Genomic DNA, 20,030 nt, shown 5'->3' on the forward strand with positions numbered 1-20,030 from the left:
GTTACTACAAGCGCCGAAGCTGAGGGTTGATGCCTCGTTAGAGATCTCCCCCCACCCCATTTCCTATCTTGAGAATGGTTTTCCATTCTCTTTTGATTTTTCATCCTTTTAGCATGATCGGGTTTTCCCGTGGCATTTTTCTTATTACTAAGCAAACGTGCCATTTCCCTACTCTCGGTTTGTTCCGTAAGGAATGCGATTAGCTCGTCCGCGCCTAAACAATCGCTATTTCCACTATAGCCTTTTTTTACGCAAAAAGCAGTCCTAATATCATCTGGCATGCATTCTAATAGTGTGGGGCATAGAAAAGATGTGTGTGCTACTATATTAGCATTAAGGGCCTTGAGACAACGTAGATTTACTTCGCAAGTATTCAACATTGAACGAAGACCATCTATGTCGCTCGAGCTGGTTACCGGCTGAATACTCTTTAGGTTATTCATGTATGTATGAATGGCAATTCTACTCTTATCAAATCTACGTTTTAACAATTTGACAGCTTCGTCATACGACTCATCGCATTCTATTAAACCATCAATAGCCTCAAAGGCTTCCCCTTCCAAAAATGAATTTAAATATATAAGTTTTTCGACCTTACTAAGTCGTTGGTTATTGTCTACTGTTGACTTGAATCTGGACCCGAAGACGTTCCATTTTGCGTGATCCCCTCGAATTATTGGGACCGTGTACGTTGGTAGTTTCACCTCGCTACCGTTGTAGCTTGATAAGCTTCCCGCGGTGATTTGTTGCGGTTGCGGTGCCATGATTTGGTGACTGGGCAGGTTGCCCGGAACTTGGTGATTTATTAAAGTTCCTGAAGGTGATTGTTGATTGTTGGACGCCGAGTTATGCGTCGGATTTGATGTCTGGATTACGGCTCCAGCGGATGGGAGTTGGTTGTTGGACGCCGCGTTATGCGTCGAGGTTAGCGGCTGATAAAGAGGTAGAGATTTACTTGAAAACAGGGTGAAACACCTTTGAAATGGGTTTTGGTAAAATTTGTACTTTCTATTTTCATATTACAAAGGTGTGGAAAAATTTAGAAGTATATTAAATGAAGTAAACAGAAAATTAAGCGCGTAAATATACACTTAAATATACACTTTTTTACAGGTTTACAAGTCAAATATCTCTTACTTTAAAAATGTGTTTAGTTTTTATTATATTTCAGACTTTCCGACGAGTACAATTCCTAAAATAATTTTGTAAACCTAATGCAAAAAACACGACGTATTTTATAATTGTAGCGCTACCCGTTTTAAACTGCCTAGCTATCTACCATTCGCGAATTTCCCGCCAAAAGATTTCAATTCTGGGCATGTATAGTTGTATAGGCGCGTTACCATGGAAACGCGAGACTCGCCGCCTCGAGCAAATTTCTCTACTCCCTGCCCCAACTAAGCAACACGTGAGAGGAACGCGCCGGCCGCCGACGTGAGAGAGATGCTAGGTTTAAGCAACATAACTCGAGCTCGTCAATATGGCTAGACGGTTGAGAGCGTAAAGTCTTCGATCCGTGGAGTGAAAGTTCTGTGCGATGGTGTGGGATCGAAACCGGTCGAGGAGGAAAATAATTTCATAAATAATTAAAATTCTTCCACTTCCACGGTACAGAGCCACCTAAATATGATACTGAGTACTTTTTAAAAATTTCCGAATTCCGCACGGGGAAAAAAAGGGGGAAATGGGGGAAAAAGGCGCGCCCAGCCGTAAACAAGTAGTCGGACTAAACCTTTACGCCATCCACTAGTTTTATTTAGGGGCAATAAAGTGATTTACGCTTATGAAAGGGGGAGCTTGCACTCTTCATCTATTTTCTCTTTGGTATGGTGTATCTTTAATATGCTAGTCACTACCCACTCGATTCAAAGGCAGCACCCACATATATTGAAGTTTAAAAAAAATATTCCTTACTTGCGAAATCCATTCGTTTCAACAATGATGTAGTCAATATATTCTCCTCTGGAAAGTGATATTTTTTGTTTTTAGAAAAGCACTTTATAAAAGGAATTAAATATTTCAAATACCTGCATGACACGGGACAGCGACTGTGACACTCATTTTTAAAAGAGTTGATATTGTTCTTTATGAAACAATATTCTAGAACGCAAATGTTACGGTGTGAAGAAACGCTATCGTAAGCTCTTTTTTTGCATCTTACACAAACCTTTTTGAGTTTTGTTGCAGGTCGTATAATTGGCAATTAATGGTAGAGGAGAAGGTATGCACCCGCAAGTTTGGTTGAAGTTTGTCCATAAGTAATCATAGTAACAAGTCTGAGTTAAATCAATGTTAAAACTCTTCATGAAATATTCAGGTCTAAAATATTTGTATTTGTACCTCTGAACTAATGGCGCTAAAGTCCCCATTCATCTTATGCAATTCTTGGTACTTAAAGCATTTAGTTGCATAGGGAGGTTTTAGTGCTTGAACAACTGTCTAAAAATTTAATGACCATTTTTAGACATCGCTTTTTTTCCCTCTTCTTTGTTTTACAGAAAATAATTATCCTGTTCAGACTTGTTGCTCGAGTGTTATACAGTTTTTAACGTAAAAAAAGGTGCTCATACGGGGTTAAACCATGAGTTAATAATATGTTAGCTCCCTATAAGTTACTCAGACAATTCATTTTTATACTCCAGCGTTTTCTCCCGCGCCGCCGGCTTCCCAATTATATGCGACGTCTGCGGCCGCCACGTGAACGAAAATCTTATTTACTCTTCTTTCCGGTTTTTCCCCGGAAGCGCGTGTAGTGGAAGCTAGCCAATGATATAGGAGCTATTTTTAAGCAGCCGAATATTTCGCTCAGAAGCCTCGGTTAAGAAAACAGTTAAGAGATCAGTGGATTGGATATTTAGCTCAGTGGTATAATTTTCTGGTTTCAAGTCACAATAACAACTCATATCTTTAGCATTCTTTATCAATATCGGCAAATTGCATTGAGTTCCTGCATTTTTTGTCTCAGTACTGATACAAACGCCATGATTTAATGTTAAATTGTTAAAACATAAACATTCACGACTAAAACACTCCCTTAGTGAAAAAGCAGCCGACGACTCCAGGTCGAGGAGCCGTACGAGCGGGATTTTTTTTTTGTTTCGACAAGAGAGAGCCCAACATTCGGAATTTTTCCGCGCGGGCGAAATGAGAAGAAATCGCTGGATACATTACGCCTATGGAGCCTGAGTAACTTATAGGGAGCTAACATATTATTAACTCATGGTTAAACATATAAGTAGGGTTCTTGTGGTGATCCAACATTGAGGAACTCAACCGAACCACCTCGAAAACCTTCCAATAGTGTTAATGATATTAACCACGCATAAAAAACAAACATACAAACTATTCTCAAAAATGTATAAGTTTAGATTTTCAGTGTGATCATTCGCATTGAATGCTTTTCCTATTGTGATAACTAAAAATCACGTTGATTGATTTTGATCTTAAATATAACATAGGAAAATGAAAAATAAAAACCATTTATAACATTTTAAAATGTGAAAATGTTTTTATTTTTCAGAAGGCTATCAGAATCGTAGTATAACGATTGTGTACTACTAAAAGTGTATTGGTTATGGGAATTATAGTTTAGTGATTGTGTACTACGAAAAGTGTGTTGGTTATCTGAATCCGAGTATTATGATTTTCTGCCTCGTTGTTTACTACTAAAAGTGTATTGTTCTTAGAGGTAAAAAGCCTTTCCAATGAAAAACCGAGAAGCTATAGCGCTAAAAACTGAGCTAATTATTAATCCGTGAAGGGACTAATTTATCCAGGGTGTTCTATTCACAAACACAATATTAGAAGTAGAAAAACACAACGCTATTTGACATCTGTTCCTTATTCATTTTAAAATAAGTCTACCATACTTGAATGGGTCGGTTCAATATTTAATAGGCAAGGAAAGTGCCAGTTTAAAGGGATATCTTTGATTGTTACTACTACAAATGAAATATTATCATTTTATATCCTTACGAGGACTATATTTGTATGCGTTAAATCACAAAAACGAACCTTTTGGAAAATAATCTTGTATTCTTTACCAAATGTCACGAAGAAAGAGCGTACATTACGAGTTCCTATAGCAAATGCACTGTGTACAAAAATGTCCAATCCATATCCCAAAACATTGTAGGAGCCATCGCTTGAATACACAGAATCAACTCCAAACACAAACTCTGTTAAAACATACAGTTTAGTTTTATATAAGAAGAGTAAGAAGTTAATGAATATTGGTTTATTACAAGCCCTAACGGCAATTCTGAACTGAAATATCAAAGTTCATTTACTACTTTAGTACTTGGTGGAATTAATTTAATCTTGCCTGCATATTACCTAGAAACATTAAGTTGATGACTCCATGCTACACCTACTGTGATGCAAGGTTCGTATCCTGTAGATACATAAGCACTGGAAAACATAAATTTCATATCATCTCCTCGTCACGTTTTGTGAATATTCGGTATGCTTTTTAAAATGATCATCACAATAGGATATGGGCGTGCGCAAGGTACACTGGGAGAATCATTGCCGCCCGTTGCCCATCATCATGTCTACTTCATCTTACCTCTTTCCTCCCTGATCTGAGGGTTAAGGTTTTCATAGTCCCCCCCCACACCGGAGGATAATAGTTTATGGGCTACCGTTAGTGAATATAGGAGGTTTGAAGGGATAGAAGGATGATCTTACTCTCATAAATAATAAGACACATGCAATGAAAATCAGAGACATCTGTTGTTTGTTCTTAGTACTCAATGATTTTTGACTACGTCCTTAACGATGTTGTAATACCATAAAGGTAAGAGATTCAGCCTTTTTCTAGAACTCGTTCCATGGGTGGCATACGTAAATGATCGTAAAATCATAAAAATTTGTTCAGTGACTCAGTGGGAGTATACCCTTATTTTCGGGAACATATTGTGATTGCTATTATTGCCATTGCGCTTTCGGGCAATGGTTCACAGGGTGGTTTTGCTCCCTTTATTGTGCTTTTCAAAAATAACCTGTACAACACTATAGGAAAGATCAGATTTGAAAACCTTCTGCACTGCTTGGTAGGAACGAGGGTGTAATTTGTGACATAGAAGTCACGAAAGAGACATTTGTAGATAACGTCCAGGTGGTTTTCTTGCTTGGTCATGAATGCTAACGAGTCGTCAGTCCTTAGAAGCGTAAAGTTCAATTGTAATAAAATGTGTTGTTAATACAAAAAGAAAACCTAGAACAAACAAAAAATATAGATTTGTTATATAAACGAAAGAGAAAATAAATGCCAATACTAGATGAACGGAATTAATAACCTAAAAAATTTGACTTCTGGAACCAAGCGGCTGTCCTCAGGTAAAAGGTTAAGGGTCATGATAAGATTTTACATTCATAAATGCTGCTGCAGTCTAGAGTTTTGTCTACACGCTCTGTACGTGCCTTCGACGGATATTTTTGGTTCAAAAGAAAATAAATTAGAAGCAAAATTGTCTTCACTTTAGTAAGCATATCAACGAAAATATGTTTTCACTTTACTAAAAGGATATGGGTCCAAGTTTAAATAAACGCCATATTGGATCTAATATAGAATTTATTATACATATGAGGCAGGAATACATCCACTTCTTTTAATAGGCAGAAACATATGCCTATGCTGCGATTTGTGGTGAAAAGAGGATAAGCACCTATTCTCGAGCCTAATCTCTATCTATGCGAGATGTCGCGACATAATAATAATTTCTCAGTCATCTGATTGGGTTTTAAAATGTCCTACAGTAGCTTCCAATAATATTGCACCTACTGTTAATACCATGACAACGGATTTGCTTCTGAAATGGATGTCTCTAATGAATTTTTCGATTTCAAAAACTACAATTAATTTAACAGTCGCTCGAACTCACAATCTAAAGGCAAAAGAAAATACAAGGGAGCATAATAATTCTGCCTCCGAGTGCTGCGGCTCATTGAGGGATTAGATTTCTACCCCTCTAGCATCGAGACCTTCCCTCCCAGGATAGCCTCCTCACAGCTTTAAGAGAGAGAAAAATAGTTCCCGCAAAACAGACTTCAGGCTTAGAGGCGGGCGAGAAGTAGCTCTCTCTCTCCCAGGATCCTTTGAGCGGGGCTACTTTCCAAAAACCCAATATCTAACCTCTGATTGGCTACTTGAAGTTTTAGGGGGTGGGGTAAAAATCAGGACGACCCTCAAGCGAGGTAGATAGCAGGGCTAAAGTTAAATCTAGTATTATACTCTCTTATAATGTCTCTTGTTAAAGGCTATTGACTTTAACTGCATGAGAGGCTTCAGTTTAATTTACAAATTTTTTTAATAATTTATGCCAAAGCTTCTTTTCAGGCTACTTTTTAAATGAAAAGTTTCATTCTCAAGCAAATTATTGGCCACAAAAATTTTAGTTTCTATCTTTCTTCTGTTACGTTTTCCAATAATTAGCTTAAATATGTTTTTTTGTACTTGAGCAACTTTACCTATCAGATGCACTCTCAAAGTCGTTGACCAAAAGACACTCAACACTACTCTTTCCCGACGGAGCAAAACATTTATCTCACTGCCTGCAGTAGTACAGTTAATATTGTAGAAGAGACAATAAACTGTGTAACATATAATCTCTCGTGACGCCATTACTGACGTTTTTAATACGTACTCCTTTTATCTTAATCATCACATGAGAAACTAGTAACTAGCCCAGTTATAGCTTCCAAGTAGGGAAACTTCCAGATTGAGGCTATAAGCTTCTGCCGCTGTATTTCAAGAGACGTTTTACCCGAAAATATTTTTTTATCAGAAAACTACTGTGTTATTGAAAAGTTAACATTATTGTGAAAATTTGAGTTATTTCTTGAATTTTTCATAATAGTCATTTAATTCTACTAGGCCCAGGGTTGGCACGCTGGTATCCAGTCCGGTTTTATCCACCTGGATTAAACCGGTTTAAACCACGATGAAAAATCCAGTGGATTTTTCAAAAAATATATTAATAGAGGACGGCGCAGGCACCATAAAGTGAGATGGAAGGAAACGTTTGACCCACATGTCTTTACCTCTTTATTTCATCGAAATGGTCGATTCCCATACATTGTGGGTTAGTTTGACGCGCCCTCCTCCCACTGCCCCACCCGAAACTCGTGAGACTGAGTTGAATTTTTCGCAACGCTAAATTGTTGGGTCGGACCGCGCGTTTAGATAAATCTTTATCAGACCCTGCCCTATTGAAGATCACAAAAAAGCCTACCCGGGCCCGACCCTGCCCTATTGAAGATCACAAACAAGCCTACACGGGCCCGGCCCTGCCCTATTGAAGATCACAAAAAAGCCTACCCGGGCCCAACCCAGCCCTATTGAAGATAATAAAAATGTCTACCCGGGTAGACTGTATGATATTACATTTTAAGGGGGAAGACAACTGAAGAGTAATCAAAATAGCCCATTTTAGTTCGAGTCCAGTCCCCAAAATAATAGCCCTATACGGATAAAATTTTACTGACTTATAGTTCAAACCTTCTCCTAACGATTAAAATATTTTTCATTATTTTTAACTCAATATTTAAGTCAGAATATTTTTTCCCGCCGGTGAAGTTTTGGATGTAGTTATTCGAGTCCAACTCTTTCAATTCAATACCTAATGTTTTGTCCAATATGTCATTCGAAAGACAATTTTGAGCTGTATCGATTAAAATAATTTTCAATTAAATCCGTCCACTAATAAAAGAGCTGCACCAGAAAAACTTCAAATTTAGACAGCTTCAATACTTAATTCCTAGAGGGCACCCTATCTGGGTATAGGCTAAACTCTGAACTTCTCATACTATGTAGAATTTTTCCTTCTATGCTGGTATAAAGACTAGCGGAACGAAGGGCAAAGGCAAAACTGGTCGGCTGGCCCCCCGTAGCGAGATTTTGAAGTTCTTTTGTTGTACAGAACTACCGAGGGGAGGGGTATATACGGGAGACTGAATGCGATTTACAAAGGCTTCATTCGCTTCGTCAAAGAATTTTGTTGCTCGTCGATTTCGGGGCTATTCCCGCTTATCACCAACAAAATTCTAGTTTATCCTTCTTGAAATTAGGCCTCACTGACCCTCTCACGGGTGTTCAAATAAAATTTACTTTACTAAAAGATTTTTAATAATTAAAGGGAGTCAGAAATGGTCATACAACCAGTTTTAATCGATTTAGATTAATTTAAAGTAATTTTCATGTTATTTTATTATTCTAAGTATAGATAGCTTCCACTACAAGGGCTAGAGATATTTCCTCTCCCTCTCTAAGCTTTAACTGCAGTGCAGTCAGGCCCTCTGAAATTAGTCGAGTTAGTCCAGTAACGAGTGAAACTGAACTGCTAGCCTTCCTCTCTACATTTTGTTTGGCTCACAAACGGTCTGGCGTCGAAAAGAGATGTGGTCGTTGTCTGATTCTTGGTATTGCCGTAATATTTCTTCCTATAATGTCGTTGGCGCTTATTGCGACTAAGAACTTTACTTGGTGGTCTTTTGTTTTCTATTAACTTGATTTTTTTCTTAGGGGTGATTAAGGAAGACTTAACTCTGTTGCCATATACAATTTAATTTCGAAGTTGGTTAGGAAAAGTTGTGCTAAATAAATTAAAAACTAATCTCGTTGTAACAAAATTGACTACTAGTGGCGGTAGAGAGGGGCGTAGACTGTGTATCCCTCCATCTGGGCTCGCTCTTGTAAGAGGGGATACTGTACGCGCCCAGTAGGGGGATGACAGTCATGACACTGAGCTAAGAGAGAAGAGTATGACGTTTGCATACGCACTGCCATTACTGTATTAAAATGATGCAAAGATTCACTAACCGTAAACTGCGTGTACATTTTAGGAGTGATTCTCACACCTTATCTGACACTCAAATTATCCCTTCTTTCGAATAGCGCTACATTTATTGTGCATTAGGCCTAGTCCAGACCCTCTTAAATGTCACCATGTTTCAGATGAATACTTCAGTGCCTTCAAAGCTATACTAAATGTATTTCAATAGGGAAGAGAAGTACAGCTCTAGTTTTATAGGTATTGTAGTTTCAATAAAAAACTTTACAGATATTACAAGCGTTTCTATTGAAAAAGGGGTAACGGTGTCACGCGAGGGGCAAACCACTCGCGTAATGGTGGTCAATGAAAGAAATTGCGCTATACAAAGATAAAATTCCCGTAACATTCTCAGGTGTTCGCAGGTCAGGTGGACGGATTTAATTGAAACTTATTTTAATCGATACAGCTCAAAATTGTCTTTCGAATGACATTTTGGGCAAAAAATTAGGTATTGAATTGTAAGAGCCAAAACTTCACCAGCGGGAAAAAATATTCTGACTTAAATTTTGAGTTAAAAATAATGAAAACTATTTTAATCGCTAGGAGAGGGTTTAAACTATAAGTGAGTAAAATTTTATCCGTATGGGGCTATTATTTTGAACACTGGACTCTTAACACTTTTGGGTTGTCTTCAGTGGTCTTCCCCCTTAATGAAAAATGTCGAGGTGAACATCCCCTCTTGTTCAGGTCGCTATCTATCCCTGATCAGTAACGCACGCCCTTTCCCTTTCACTGGTAATCTTAACCGCGCTTGGAAAAAAAAAATTCCCCATTTTCAAAGATGCGAGATCAGGTTCGTCTCACCTTATGTTCAATACATTAAAGCCTTCATGACAGTTATTTCTATCGGCGTTAGTATAGCGTTGAATAATAATAAATAGTTAACTGAATTCCGGTACAGGGATGGTTTATAGAAGGAAAACTTCTAAATATCCACTATAATACCTACTACACGGGGGATAGAATTGTGTTATTCCCCGCAGATCTGAGCGCCATCGTTTGAAAAAGATTCGAACTTTAGGTCAGTTGTCCTCCCCCTTAAGTAATTTTCTCACCCAACCCGATCTAGGATTTTCCGACCCGATATGGGTCAGGTTGGACTGAAAAATCCCGATTAAATCAAGGTCCCTACTCATCTCTAAGGGAAATGTCTATAGTTTTATCAACTTATAAGTACAATATAAATGATTCGGCCTAGCAGAAGACATCTAGCGCACTAAATGTAATAAAGAAGTGCTATAATTAAGCACTAGAGAGTAGTTTAAAAAAAGCCAGATAAATCCAATGAAATCCGGTTTAAACCAGCAAAAAACCATACCAGTGGCTTTTTCAAGAAAAATCCGGATTTTTGCCAACCCTGACTAGGCCTAAATGATTTCGCTACATTTATCTTTGTCAAAGAACTTCCAAAGTATAGACACCACGCGGGTGGAGTTTAGAAAATTCTGAGGTCATGGAAACATAATGCTTGGGTTTCTAGAGCTCGGCATTATCTATCCATTATCCACGTTATTTCATCTTTATCATGAGTGAATCATATACTAGCTCCCTATAAGTTACTCAGTCACACTGGCCTAATGTATCCAGCATTTTCTTCCGAATATTAGTCGAGAGGAGGGGAGGCGGTTGAAAGTGATAGTAGACGGCGCCCTCTCTTAGGGCTTTGAAATTAATTTATCGAGAACTTGAAAGTGACGATAGTTCCAAATGGTATTAACGGTTTTGGAGGTTTGACTTCTTTGCGTCACATTCATTCTTTTGCTTATTGAAAAATAATTTTGGTTTCACAACAGGCTTCGTTAAAAATGAGTTGGGCCTTTCTTTAAGTTTTTCTATTAGTTCTTTAGACGCATTATTAAAAAGTTTAGTAAGGTTTTCGAGATGACTATTAAGTTGTTGTTTAGCTCTTATTTTTTGATAAAGTTTGGTTCTCTCACCATAAATAGTTCCTGCCTCTGAATGTTGCCTACGGAATAAAATTTTTTATTCCGTAGGCAACGCTCTGAAGTCTGAATTTAAATGAGTTTCTATCATTTGGGCTGTGTCAAAAAATATCCAAAATTCTGCCATTTTAATGCGAAAAAAATAAAACTTCCCATTGCGCCAACCCTAACCCATTAAAATAATTTCAAAGATAAAATACGACTCTGAACCGTCCGCAAACAATCACAACATTTCTAAAACGTCGTATGCTTATACTAACTACCTTTCAGTTCAAAGTTTCATTGGTTGATCTCCTTTTCCGGTTTTTTACCGGAAATACGTAAGCGCCGGGAGAAGTGTTATTTTCTCTCACTGTAGGTCTCATATAGGTAACACTTTTTTGGCGGGAAGAAAACGCTGAATACATTAGGCCAGTGTGGCTGAGTAACTTATAGGGAGCTAGTATATGATTCACTCATGTCTTTATCCATACTCGAAAATTATCTAAAGAACTTGCATGTTAAATCGTATTATATCCACAACTTTGTTTATAAACAATCGGTTATCCACCAATTTGTGGATAATGGATAGAAAATGCCGAGCTCTAGTTTCTAGAGTCTCAGAAACTGTATAATCATGGACAAAGCAATACTGAAGGACCAATGGGAGAGGGAGATGGTTGAAAAATACTTGTTAATTCGCCTTCTAGTGGCAGATAGTAACAAAATGGATTGTAGGGGGGAGCATATGGAGCAATCAACGTTTGGGGCTTAACATTGGTTGTTTAGTTGCTTAGTATCAAAAGTATATATATATAAAAACAAAAAGTGCGCTTTGATTAAACTTTCTCGCACCGTGTAATATGAGAAGCCCTATTTTACCCCAGGATAGTGTCGACCCCCTCTGCGTATGATTACCTTCCCGACCGTGGCACAGGGAACAAGCCGTGAATAGGCTCATAAAGTAGCAGGTGCTAGCTCTAGTACCAAAAATTAACGCCAGCATCATGTACTACTTTCTATAAACCTGTGACATCAAGAAGCTCTTCCCTGATTGGATAGTTCGTGTAGGGGGTTGAGAGGATGGTAGTTTTCTTCTCAGTTTATAAGGCGTCTACGGCCACAGACAGGGAACTGTTAACTAAGTGTACTTTTTGTTTTTATTTCTATCAGGGATAGATTTAGTTTTAGAAGTATGAATGTAGAACGGTTTGTATTTACTTTAGTCCGACTAATAGCCCAGTATAGAGCCCCTCCTTCCAACACATAACGAAAAGTTTAAATTATATTATTGGCTCACTTAAACTACGATTTGACGGGGACAGCGAAAAATACGTAATTCGTTTCTACCTCTGTGGCTATGACCGGCCTGTTCTTTCATACCCCCCCTTTAGAAGGGGGTCCGGGACTTTGACGCACGCCCAGACTACTCTGTTCTCCATTCCTAAGAAAAATCTAGATTGTAAGATAGTTTCACTGAAACATATGTTAAGGGCTCTATATTTTAACAATTTTGTGAAATTGAAGCAGGATCTGAAATTATACTTAGTGGCTCCTGTTGTAGACTGGTCACACCCCTGAAGATGTATGCTAACGATACCGAAACTAGTCGGGTTATTTTAAATAACATGACCATAAATTCTTAAGATATGTTCCCTAAGTTTGTCACTGAGAGTTTGTTATGAATTGAGGTAGGTGAAAGATCATAGATTCTCGTAAAGCGACGCCTGGTGAGCGCTGTCGAAGGCTTTGTACAGACTAAATCCGAAGATGGATTGCAAAATCATGTGTAGTCTAGCCTCGCGTAGTTCTGGAACTCTAGCTCTCAGCAGGTCTCTAGCATTACGAAGGATAGGTAGTTTCATACTTATGATAGGCCTATAACCAAGAGGAGTCTTTGAGAATCTCAAAGCACTTCGACCAAACGAGCGTCATAACTCAGACCTTGGAGACAGGATACGTTCATTGAATTTAAAATTCAGTTTGCTTCAAACCGACTTAAATTTTAAAACACCGGAATCAGCGTTATTCCTTGGTTATGTTCTTACGGTAATGAAGCAACTGAAATCGTTTTTTGAAATTCCTTCTTTCTTTATATTCCAATTGGCTTTTGATCCAAGCATACACAAATTTAGAATATTTACAGTTGTCCAGACGTTTTTTCACTGATAAAATCAAACGTTTTAACATTCTTATGTAATATGTATTTCACCTATTTCTTTAAACGTAGTCGTGTAGCATTGAATCTATTTTTTTTCTTTATATACGAGGAATTGTAAAATTTAAATCTAAAGATAGCAAAGACCATGACGTCGGAAATTAAGTCTGGTAGTTTACGCACGGACAGCCCCAGCCATATACCTATGATGCCTCCAACAGCGCTAAAAAATTCCAAGTCCTGTAAAAACATAAAAACATACTTTCATAAATAAAATATACTACTACCATAATACAAGAGAATATTGGGAAGGTTGATTGTGGAATCTATTACGGGCTTCATTTAGGAAGGGGCTATAGTATAAGATCGTTGGTTATTTTTGATCAGTCCATGTAGAGAAGTAGAAGTCGGCTAATGCCAAATCCGACATCAATCCTTCTTTTGTAGAAAATCGAAACAAGAGCACTTATTGTGTCAGACTTATGTTTTTCAAAAAGTGAAATGTGTTAGATAATAAAGCCATATAACCTTTATTAATACTATATTTAGTGTGATAAATAAAGCTTAAATACTTTTGGTAACACTTCAGTACAAATAAAGAGCTCATTTTCTTTTTGAACAGGACTCTATATGGTTCCTATTTAAAATGATTTGGTCGTTATTTTACCCTATTTTTACCGCCTCTTTTTTGACTATTTTTTTTTTCTTAAATTGTTGTGGTAGCCCTGACTTAGCGGAAAATATGGAGTCATTAATGTTGAGTATAGTCGACTGACCATAGTAACCGGTCTATGGAACATATGAGCATGAATGTTGGATCTCTAAAGACTGTTAAAGAAGTCTTTGCGCGTTGCCTTTTTCGCACATATTTTACTATATTTCAAAAGCTATTAGAGCTAGCGCTCTGGAATAAAGTGCGTTATAAAACTTTTGCATTCCTCTTTCATATTTTACCCGTTCCACAGTTGTCCTTTGCATACGCTTTTGCCCATGCTTTGGTTGCGGTCGGCTTTATTATTAAGCCTCAATAGAGATAGATTTAATTTTAGAAGTAGGATTGGAGAACGGTTAGTGTTTAATTCAGTCCGACACATAGCCCAGTCAAGAAGTTATATCAGTATCTCAGAGAGAAGATATAAGATGCCTTTTTATTCCCAGTCCCCTTTCAAAATACAAGGGGGGACGTAAAAGGAGGCGCCGGGCTATTTCGCTCTCGTCAGTCGGAAATTTTCCTCACTCGCGTCGTCGCGCTGACGTGAGTTTTCAAGAACCAATGAGATGCTGGTTGTAATTTAGAGACGGGGATTGACTGCGGACCTACGTTAGGACTGAAGATAAAGCTGGAAATCTGGCGAATTTATATCTTCTCTCTGAGATACTGATATAACTTCTTGGCCCAGTATAGAGCCCTCCCTCTAGCGAGTGATGAAAAGTTTAAATTTTCTGATTGCTCACTTAAACTACGTTTTGCTGACGTTGCTGACGGGATCGGCGAAAAATACGTTATTCCTTTTTACCTTTGTTGCTTTGGCACGCCTCTTCTTTCATACCCTTACTTTCCGTGGAATTTTGACGCGCTCCTAGATTACTCTATTCTCTATTTCCCACTTCTAAAATTAAATCTATCCCTGGTCTCACATTTGCAGTAAACGCGGGAGGCTATAGCCCAACCTCAGGCTCCGTTTAGAGAAGCTCAATCGCGTAGCGAACATTCCTAGCATAGAAGCCATCTCCTCTGAAGTTGTTTCTTATATGGAATAGTCGAATATGTCTATTTGAAGGGATCTCGTGAAGCGCATATGCCATCATGAAAGAGATTTTCACTGGGCTGCAATGAGTCGGTCTGAAGACCCAAACGTATTTAATGTGAGTTCTAAATATTATGATATCATGGCCCAAATAACAATATTTACAAACCGCTTCTCTCCTTCAAAAGACGCGGGTTTTCTCTTAAAGGGAGGGGGAAGTGGAAATTAAAGTGATTTTTTATTGATTCTTCTACTAATCATGAGACCAGTATGCATAATGAACAATTCAGGAAATACCTCCCATTGATTTTAATATTCAAATTAGGCTAAGATTTTAAGAATAGTTTCAAAAAAGGGACTCCGACCCATCGCTTAACGCCGTGCCTTTTTGTTAACAAAATTCTCGTGGCACGCTCCATGTCTCGCGCCACAATTGTCACATCGCGCAAATTTTTTCAAGACTCGCGATAAATTTATTCAACACGGAGTGTGCCAAGAGAAAATTGTTGATAAAAAGGCAGGGCGCTACGCGATTGGTCGGAGGTCCTTATTTAAAATTATTCATGAAATTTCAAACTAATCGTAGTTTAAAAATCGTTCGGTGTTATTTCTTGGATGTTTCACTGTCTTATGGAAAAATCAATAAAAAAATACTTTATTTTCTACTTCACCACCCTTTAATGAACGTCTGATTTGTTTCAAAGTATTGCGCCACAAGACCAATCAAATATAATACGCATAAGATGCCAAAACATCTAACAAGCATTATTACGACAAACATTCGATACTCGATTATGAATTATCGCCACTCTAACCTAGTTTGCCAGATTTTGAATAAAGGCTGATTACTCGTGACCTATTCATCCGAATTGAATTTGCTGAAAACTTTTCAAATATGAATCGAACCCAACGAATCCGAAAATCGCAATTATATCCTCGAGAATCCAATATTTTCAAAGTTGATAATTTTGACATTTCTGGTTTCCGGTATAAGTATGCAAAGGACAACTGTGGAACGGGTAAAATATGAAAGAGGAATGCAAAACTTTTTAACGCACTTTATTGCAGAGCGCTAGCTCAAATAGTTTTTGAGATATGGTAAAATATGTGCGAAAAACGCAACGCGCAAAGACTTCTTTAACAGTCTGTACATCCCTATCTATAGCACGTTTTCTTCATAAAAAAAATAATAAACAAAAAACCGAGGACCAAGGTAGTTTGTTCTTGAAGAATCACGAAAGACATAATGACCTTGACTATACCCGAATAGAGCAATAGAAAAATTCGCCTGTCAGAGGTTTTTCCCTCAGTATTACTGGTTTTTGTAGTTTGAAGTCAGTTCGGTGCAATTCACATTATTCTCGACTCTACTTGTAAGATTTTTATTTTTAATTTTTAGTTGTCGTCTGATTAGAGTTCTTGTAACAACAACGACTCTAATCAGACGACAACGCAGTTAAGGCTTAGCGCCTTTTACATTGTTATTTAAGCTGTTAATTATAAGTTTCCAAGATTTTACATATGACTAGTATAAAAGTTAAATTAAGCTTCTTTTGTGAATCCATATTAATATTTGAAAACACAAAAAAGGCTAAGATTCGGACACACCGGCCTACAGCTCTACAAGACTTACGAGTATAATATAATACTACGAGTAGAGTCGTGGCCAGTCTGCTTTATCCAGAATAATACTCAGACCCTTGAGTTGAGAAAACATTGTAGAACATCTGGCAGCACGTTTTTGACGGTCAACTACACATAGAGTTATTAGCATAATATGCTCTAGGCTGCCCGAAATTCTGACCAATCATGATGGACCACAATTTTGAGCCTCTCGGATCGGTGTGTATTGCGGTAAAAGCAACTAGAAAGCGAATATTTATATTTGTCTATTCACAGCTCCCATCTTTTCCCCTGATGCTGTGATAGAGAAGACTCGGTTTGTGCAGAGGAAGTCGGCCATTTTTCGGTCCCTTTAGAGATGCAGCTTTCATGCTATGATAATGGTTCTCCTAATTCACTAGCTAAGTTGTATAAAGAAACACCACGATTTTGATAAAAATAACTAACCTTCATTTGTGGTTTGTGGTTGAAAACTATCATGGTATGACTTCGAAGCTCTTCGTATATTTCGAGTCTCGTTCCCAATTCTCTAAAAAAAGAAAATTGAAATATTTCCTGTGATTATAAATATCTCGTAGCAATAGTAAATTATTATTATTAATAATAACACACCTGTTCGTGGATGCGTGTAGTACCACATAATCGTAGTATTCCACTCTGAAATGATAGATGTATTTTCAATTAATTCATACAGATTAAAAAGTCAACGAGGTTTAAAACATGCAAAACTACACGTAACATCTTAATTTAATAAAAAATTACTTAATATGTTTCGTAGGCAAAGAAGCTTTTTACTTACCTGCACGCATTCGGACATTTCTGCTTGCATTTAGCCATTTCTTGATCCAAACTGATTCGACTACTACATTTTCCTGAAAATGTAAGTACTGATTCGTAAACCTTAAGTCTGCATTGGCCAGATTTTGAATGGTTTAGTTATTTAGTACAGTAAATCCGCGTAAAAATCTTGCAATTAGATACTGTAGAACCCATTATTTACAAGCAATTTAAGTGCTAGTGGTATTTGATAACAACCTACACCTTCCCATAATGTAATTAGAGAACGTTATGAACTAATGATATTTAAGTATTTGTAAAACCATAAAGTTGATCTTTATTTTATAAATTCAATCTTCCATTTTATCAAAAATAAATAGGTATAACAAAAAGTGAGGCACTACAGAAAACATAGGCGAAGTATGATTGACGTTGCCTTGGCTTAAAAAATTCATGCCCGGGGTAAAGCAAGAACGAGAGGAAGAAATCCTAACCTCACTCCATAAACTTCATGCCGAGCCCGTAGGAAGACTTTGATCCCATTTAGTCATAAACTTTTTGTTATTTTTTATTCATTTTTGATTATACTAAAATATTGATCAAATGTTTAAATTTCGCAATATTCCATTCTTAAAAAAGCATTAAACTTCGGATAATTTTCAAAAATATACATAGTCATGAAATAGGAGCAAACGTGAGCTACTCCATAGAAGCTAATCCGTAGAGGTGGGTTTATTTGTAGGTCCTGATGATCGTCTTAGTTTGTACGACACATTTGATTCTTACAATACTTGCCTTTCTCCGTTTCGTTACAAGCATAATATCCGTCTATGAAGGCAATGGGTGAAGGTATACAACCGCATTCATAGTTCAGTTTCATCCATAAGCAATTATAGTAACACGTCTATTAATTAGAGTAAAGATACAAATAAAAATAAAAGAAATTTTCTTCAAAAGGCTTAAGGCTAAAACCTCTTTGCTAAGGTTCCAGAAATACTTTTCTTTCTTGTAGAGTTTTCTGTAATCCAAACAGTTTGTACGATATGGCGGTTCAAGTTCGTAAACAACCAGCTACATTGAAAAAAAAAATGTTCTTGATAAACGAAGAATTTAAACTGCAGAACATACAGCGCTGATGCAAGTTATTGCCTTAGTTTTGAAAGTCATTTCTGATTGCGTTTTCCAGGGCCTAATATTAACATACCACCATGGAGCAAAGTTTGAGTTGTTTCAAACATTTAAAAAATGGGTAGAGAATAGAGAGGCTGAGCTGCGATCTAGAACGTCTTAAGGATATTTTCATTATATGTTCATAGAAAATGCCACAATTGCTGTCTTTTCTACTTTAATTTAAACACGATTAGATTATATTTATTATATTTCTTTTACTTTATAGTATAACTAGTTATGAAGTCAAATCACTTAAGTATTTTTATTATAGAAAGGTATTGAAATGAATTTTAACCTTAATTTGGTTATCGTAAAGTTAGGTTACTATTACAATCATATTGAAAACAAGTGGTCTTTATTTTGTTACATTGCCTTAGAAATAAGTTCCTTAACAATACACAACCGATGTTCGGCCCCGTACCAAATAGATCATGGAGCTGTATTTTAGAAGGACCGAAGGAGTTGAGACTCCTGCTTTCTCCTCTTTTAAGAAAAGATTAGATCTTGTTTGTCCATAAAAAAATGGGATTTGAAATTCGACCCTCTATCGAAAGTAAGACGAGCCTATGCAAATAAGAAAGATGGCCGCGTGTCTTTTCTTTCGTTTTCAATTGACGGCTATCAGTCAATTATTTACAGCTACATGTTTAAAATGAAGTGCGCCCGAAAAAGGATCGAGTAATGTGTCAGAAGGTACCTTTTGAAAACTGATTTTAAAGATGCTGCCGAATGAGACTAAATATGATCTTATGTTTCGATTTGGTATGACGTATGAGTTGTGCAAAAAGACATCGATTCCAAAGGTAGAGTGGCCGTGTCTTTCATAAACCGAATCAGACGATATCATGAACTCAGCATGTTCTGGTTTAAAGTGAAAAGTATGACCCCAAGCAACGTTTAAAACAACGCAAGGCTCGTAACCAGTGGATATCCACATGCTGCAGAAATAACAGAAGAAATTAGACTAGAAATTATATTATATCAGAAGGGAATAATAGGATAATTGAGCCATATTGGTTCAGGAAGGTTACGTGAAGCCGACTAAGCTCAAAGGTAACCTGAAAATTCACGGAAATACACAGCGTAAAACCAAATTATATGAATAGTAGTACCCAGATTACGCCACTCTTAACTTTTTCCTAACTCTATCTGCAACAGCGTCAATAGCTATTCGTTTTAAGAATGCTGATTAGACTCTTATCTATTATTTCATTCTCAGGCGCTGAGTATCGTCATTTAATGTCACAACGATGGCAGAAGCTCGTAAGCCAATCAGGGAAGGAGAGGTAATTTGAGGTTGGTCAGAATGGTATGTTATCGATTGGGCGTGTTATCATAACAGCATTGTCCAAAACGGCTTTTTCATAAACGCGTTTGCCATTATAGCCATTTCTCGTTTCAGCGCATTTTGATTACAGCGTTTATATCTTGAGCGTTGTTTCGTATTGTTGAAGGTATAAGTATTAGAGCTCGGCATTATCTATCCATTATCCACGTTATTTTATCCATAATCCAGAATTATCAACAGAAGTTGTATATTAAATCGAATTATGTCCACAACATTTATCTATAAATAATCGATTATTCACTATTTCACGGATTACGGATGGATAATGCCGAGCTCTAATTAGTATTGATTTCAGCTTTAGGTTTGAATTTTAATGGTTGTCAAACAAACAGTTTCGTGGTCTAGTGTGTTAATGCGTTTTAATGTTTGGTTGGGATGGGTTATTTGAACTCCTTTAAATTACCTTCCACCTTATCCAAAATATCCTCCTATTAATTAGCTGCCACCTTT

At 37.1% G+C, this 20,030-nt stretch overlaps 1 protein-coding gene and 1 long non-coding RNA gene across 3 annotated transcripts in view; one reads left to right on the forward strand and one right to left on the reverse strand.

The window, feature by feature from the left end:
- LOC149682794 (uncharacterized) overlaps window positions 1-20,030 on the forward strand; it is a 524,355-nt gene that overhangs the window by 111,322 nt on the left and 393,003 nt on the right. The gene's annotated exons all lie outside the window — the stretch shown is intronic.
- LOC149682797 (uncharacterized) lies at window positions 12,891-17,173 on the reverse strand. 2 transcript variants are annotated; one of them, XM_089834429.1, is made up of 4 exons: window positions 17,085-17,173; window positions 16,898-16,942; window positions 16,733-16,814; window positions 12,891-13,154 (listed from the first exon to the last, which is right to left on the reverse strand). In XM_089834429.1, the coding sequence occupies exons 1-4, from the start codon at window positions 17,120-17,122 to the stop codon at window positions 12,969-12,971; spliced, it is 351 nt and encodes a 116-aa protein (XP_089690555.1). In that variant the 5' UTR covers window positions 17,123-17,173; the 3' UTR covers window positions 12,891-12,968. The 2 variants fall into 2 exon arrangements, with proteins under 2 accessions (XP_089690555.1, XP_089690556.1); XM_089834430.1 differs by lacking the exon at window positions 12,891-13,154 and adding an exon at window positions 16,424-16,657.

This window comes from Phalangium opilio, unplaced genomic scaffold, assembly GCF_054372755.1.
Source record: "Phalangium opilio isolate 3A_F unplaced genomic scaffold, DU_Popi_V2 ptg000038l_1, whole genome shotgun sequence".
Lineage (NCBI taxonomy): Eukaryota > Metazoa > Arthropoda > Arachnida > Opiliones > Phalangiidae > Phalangium > Phalangium opilio.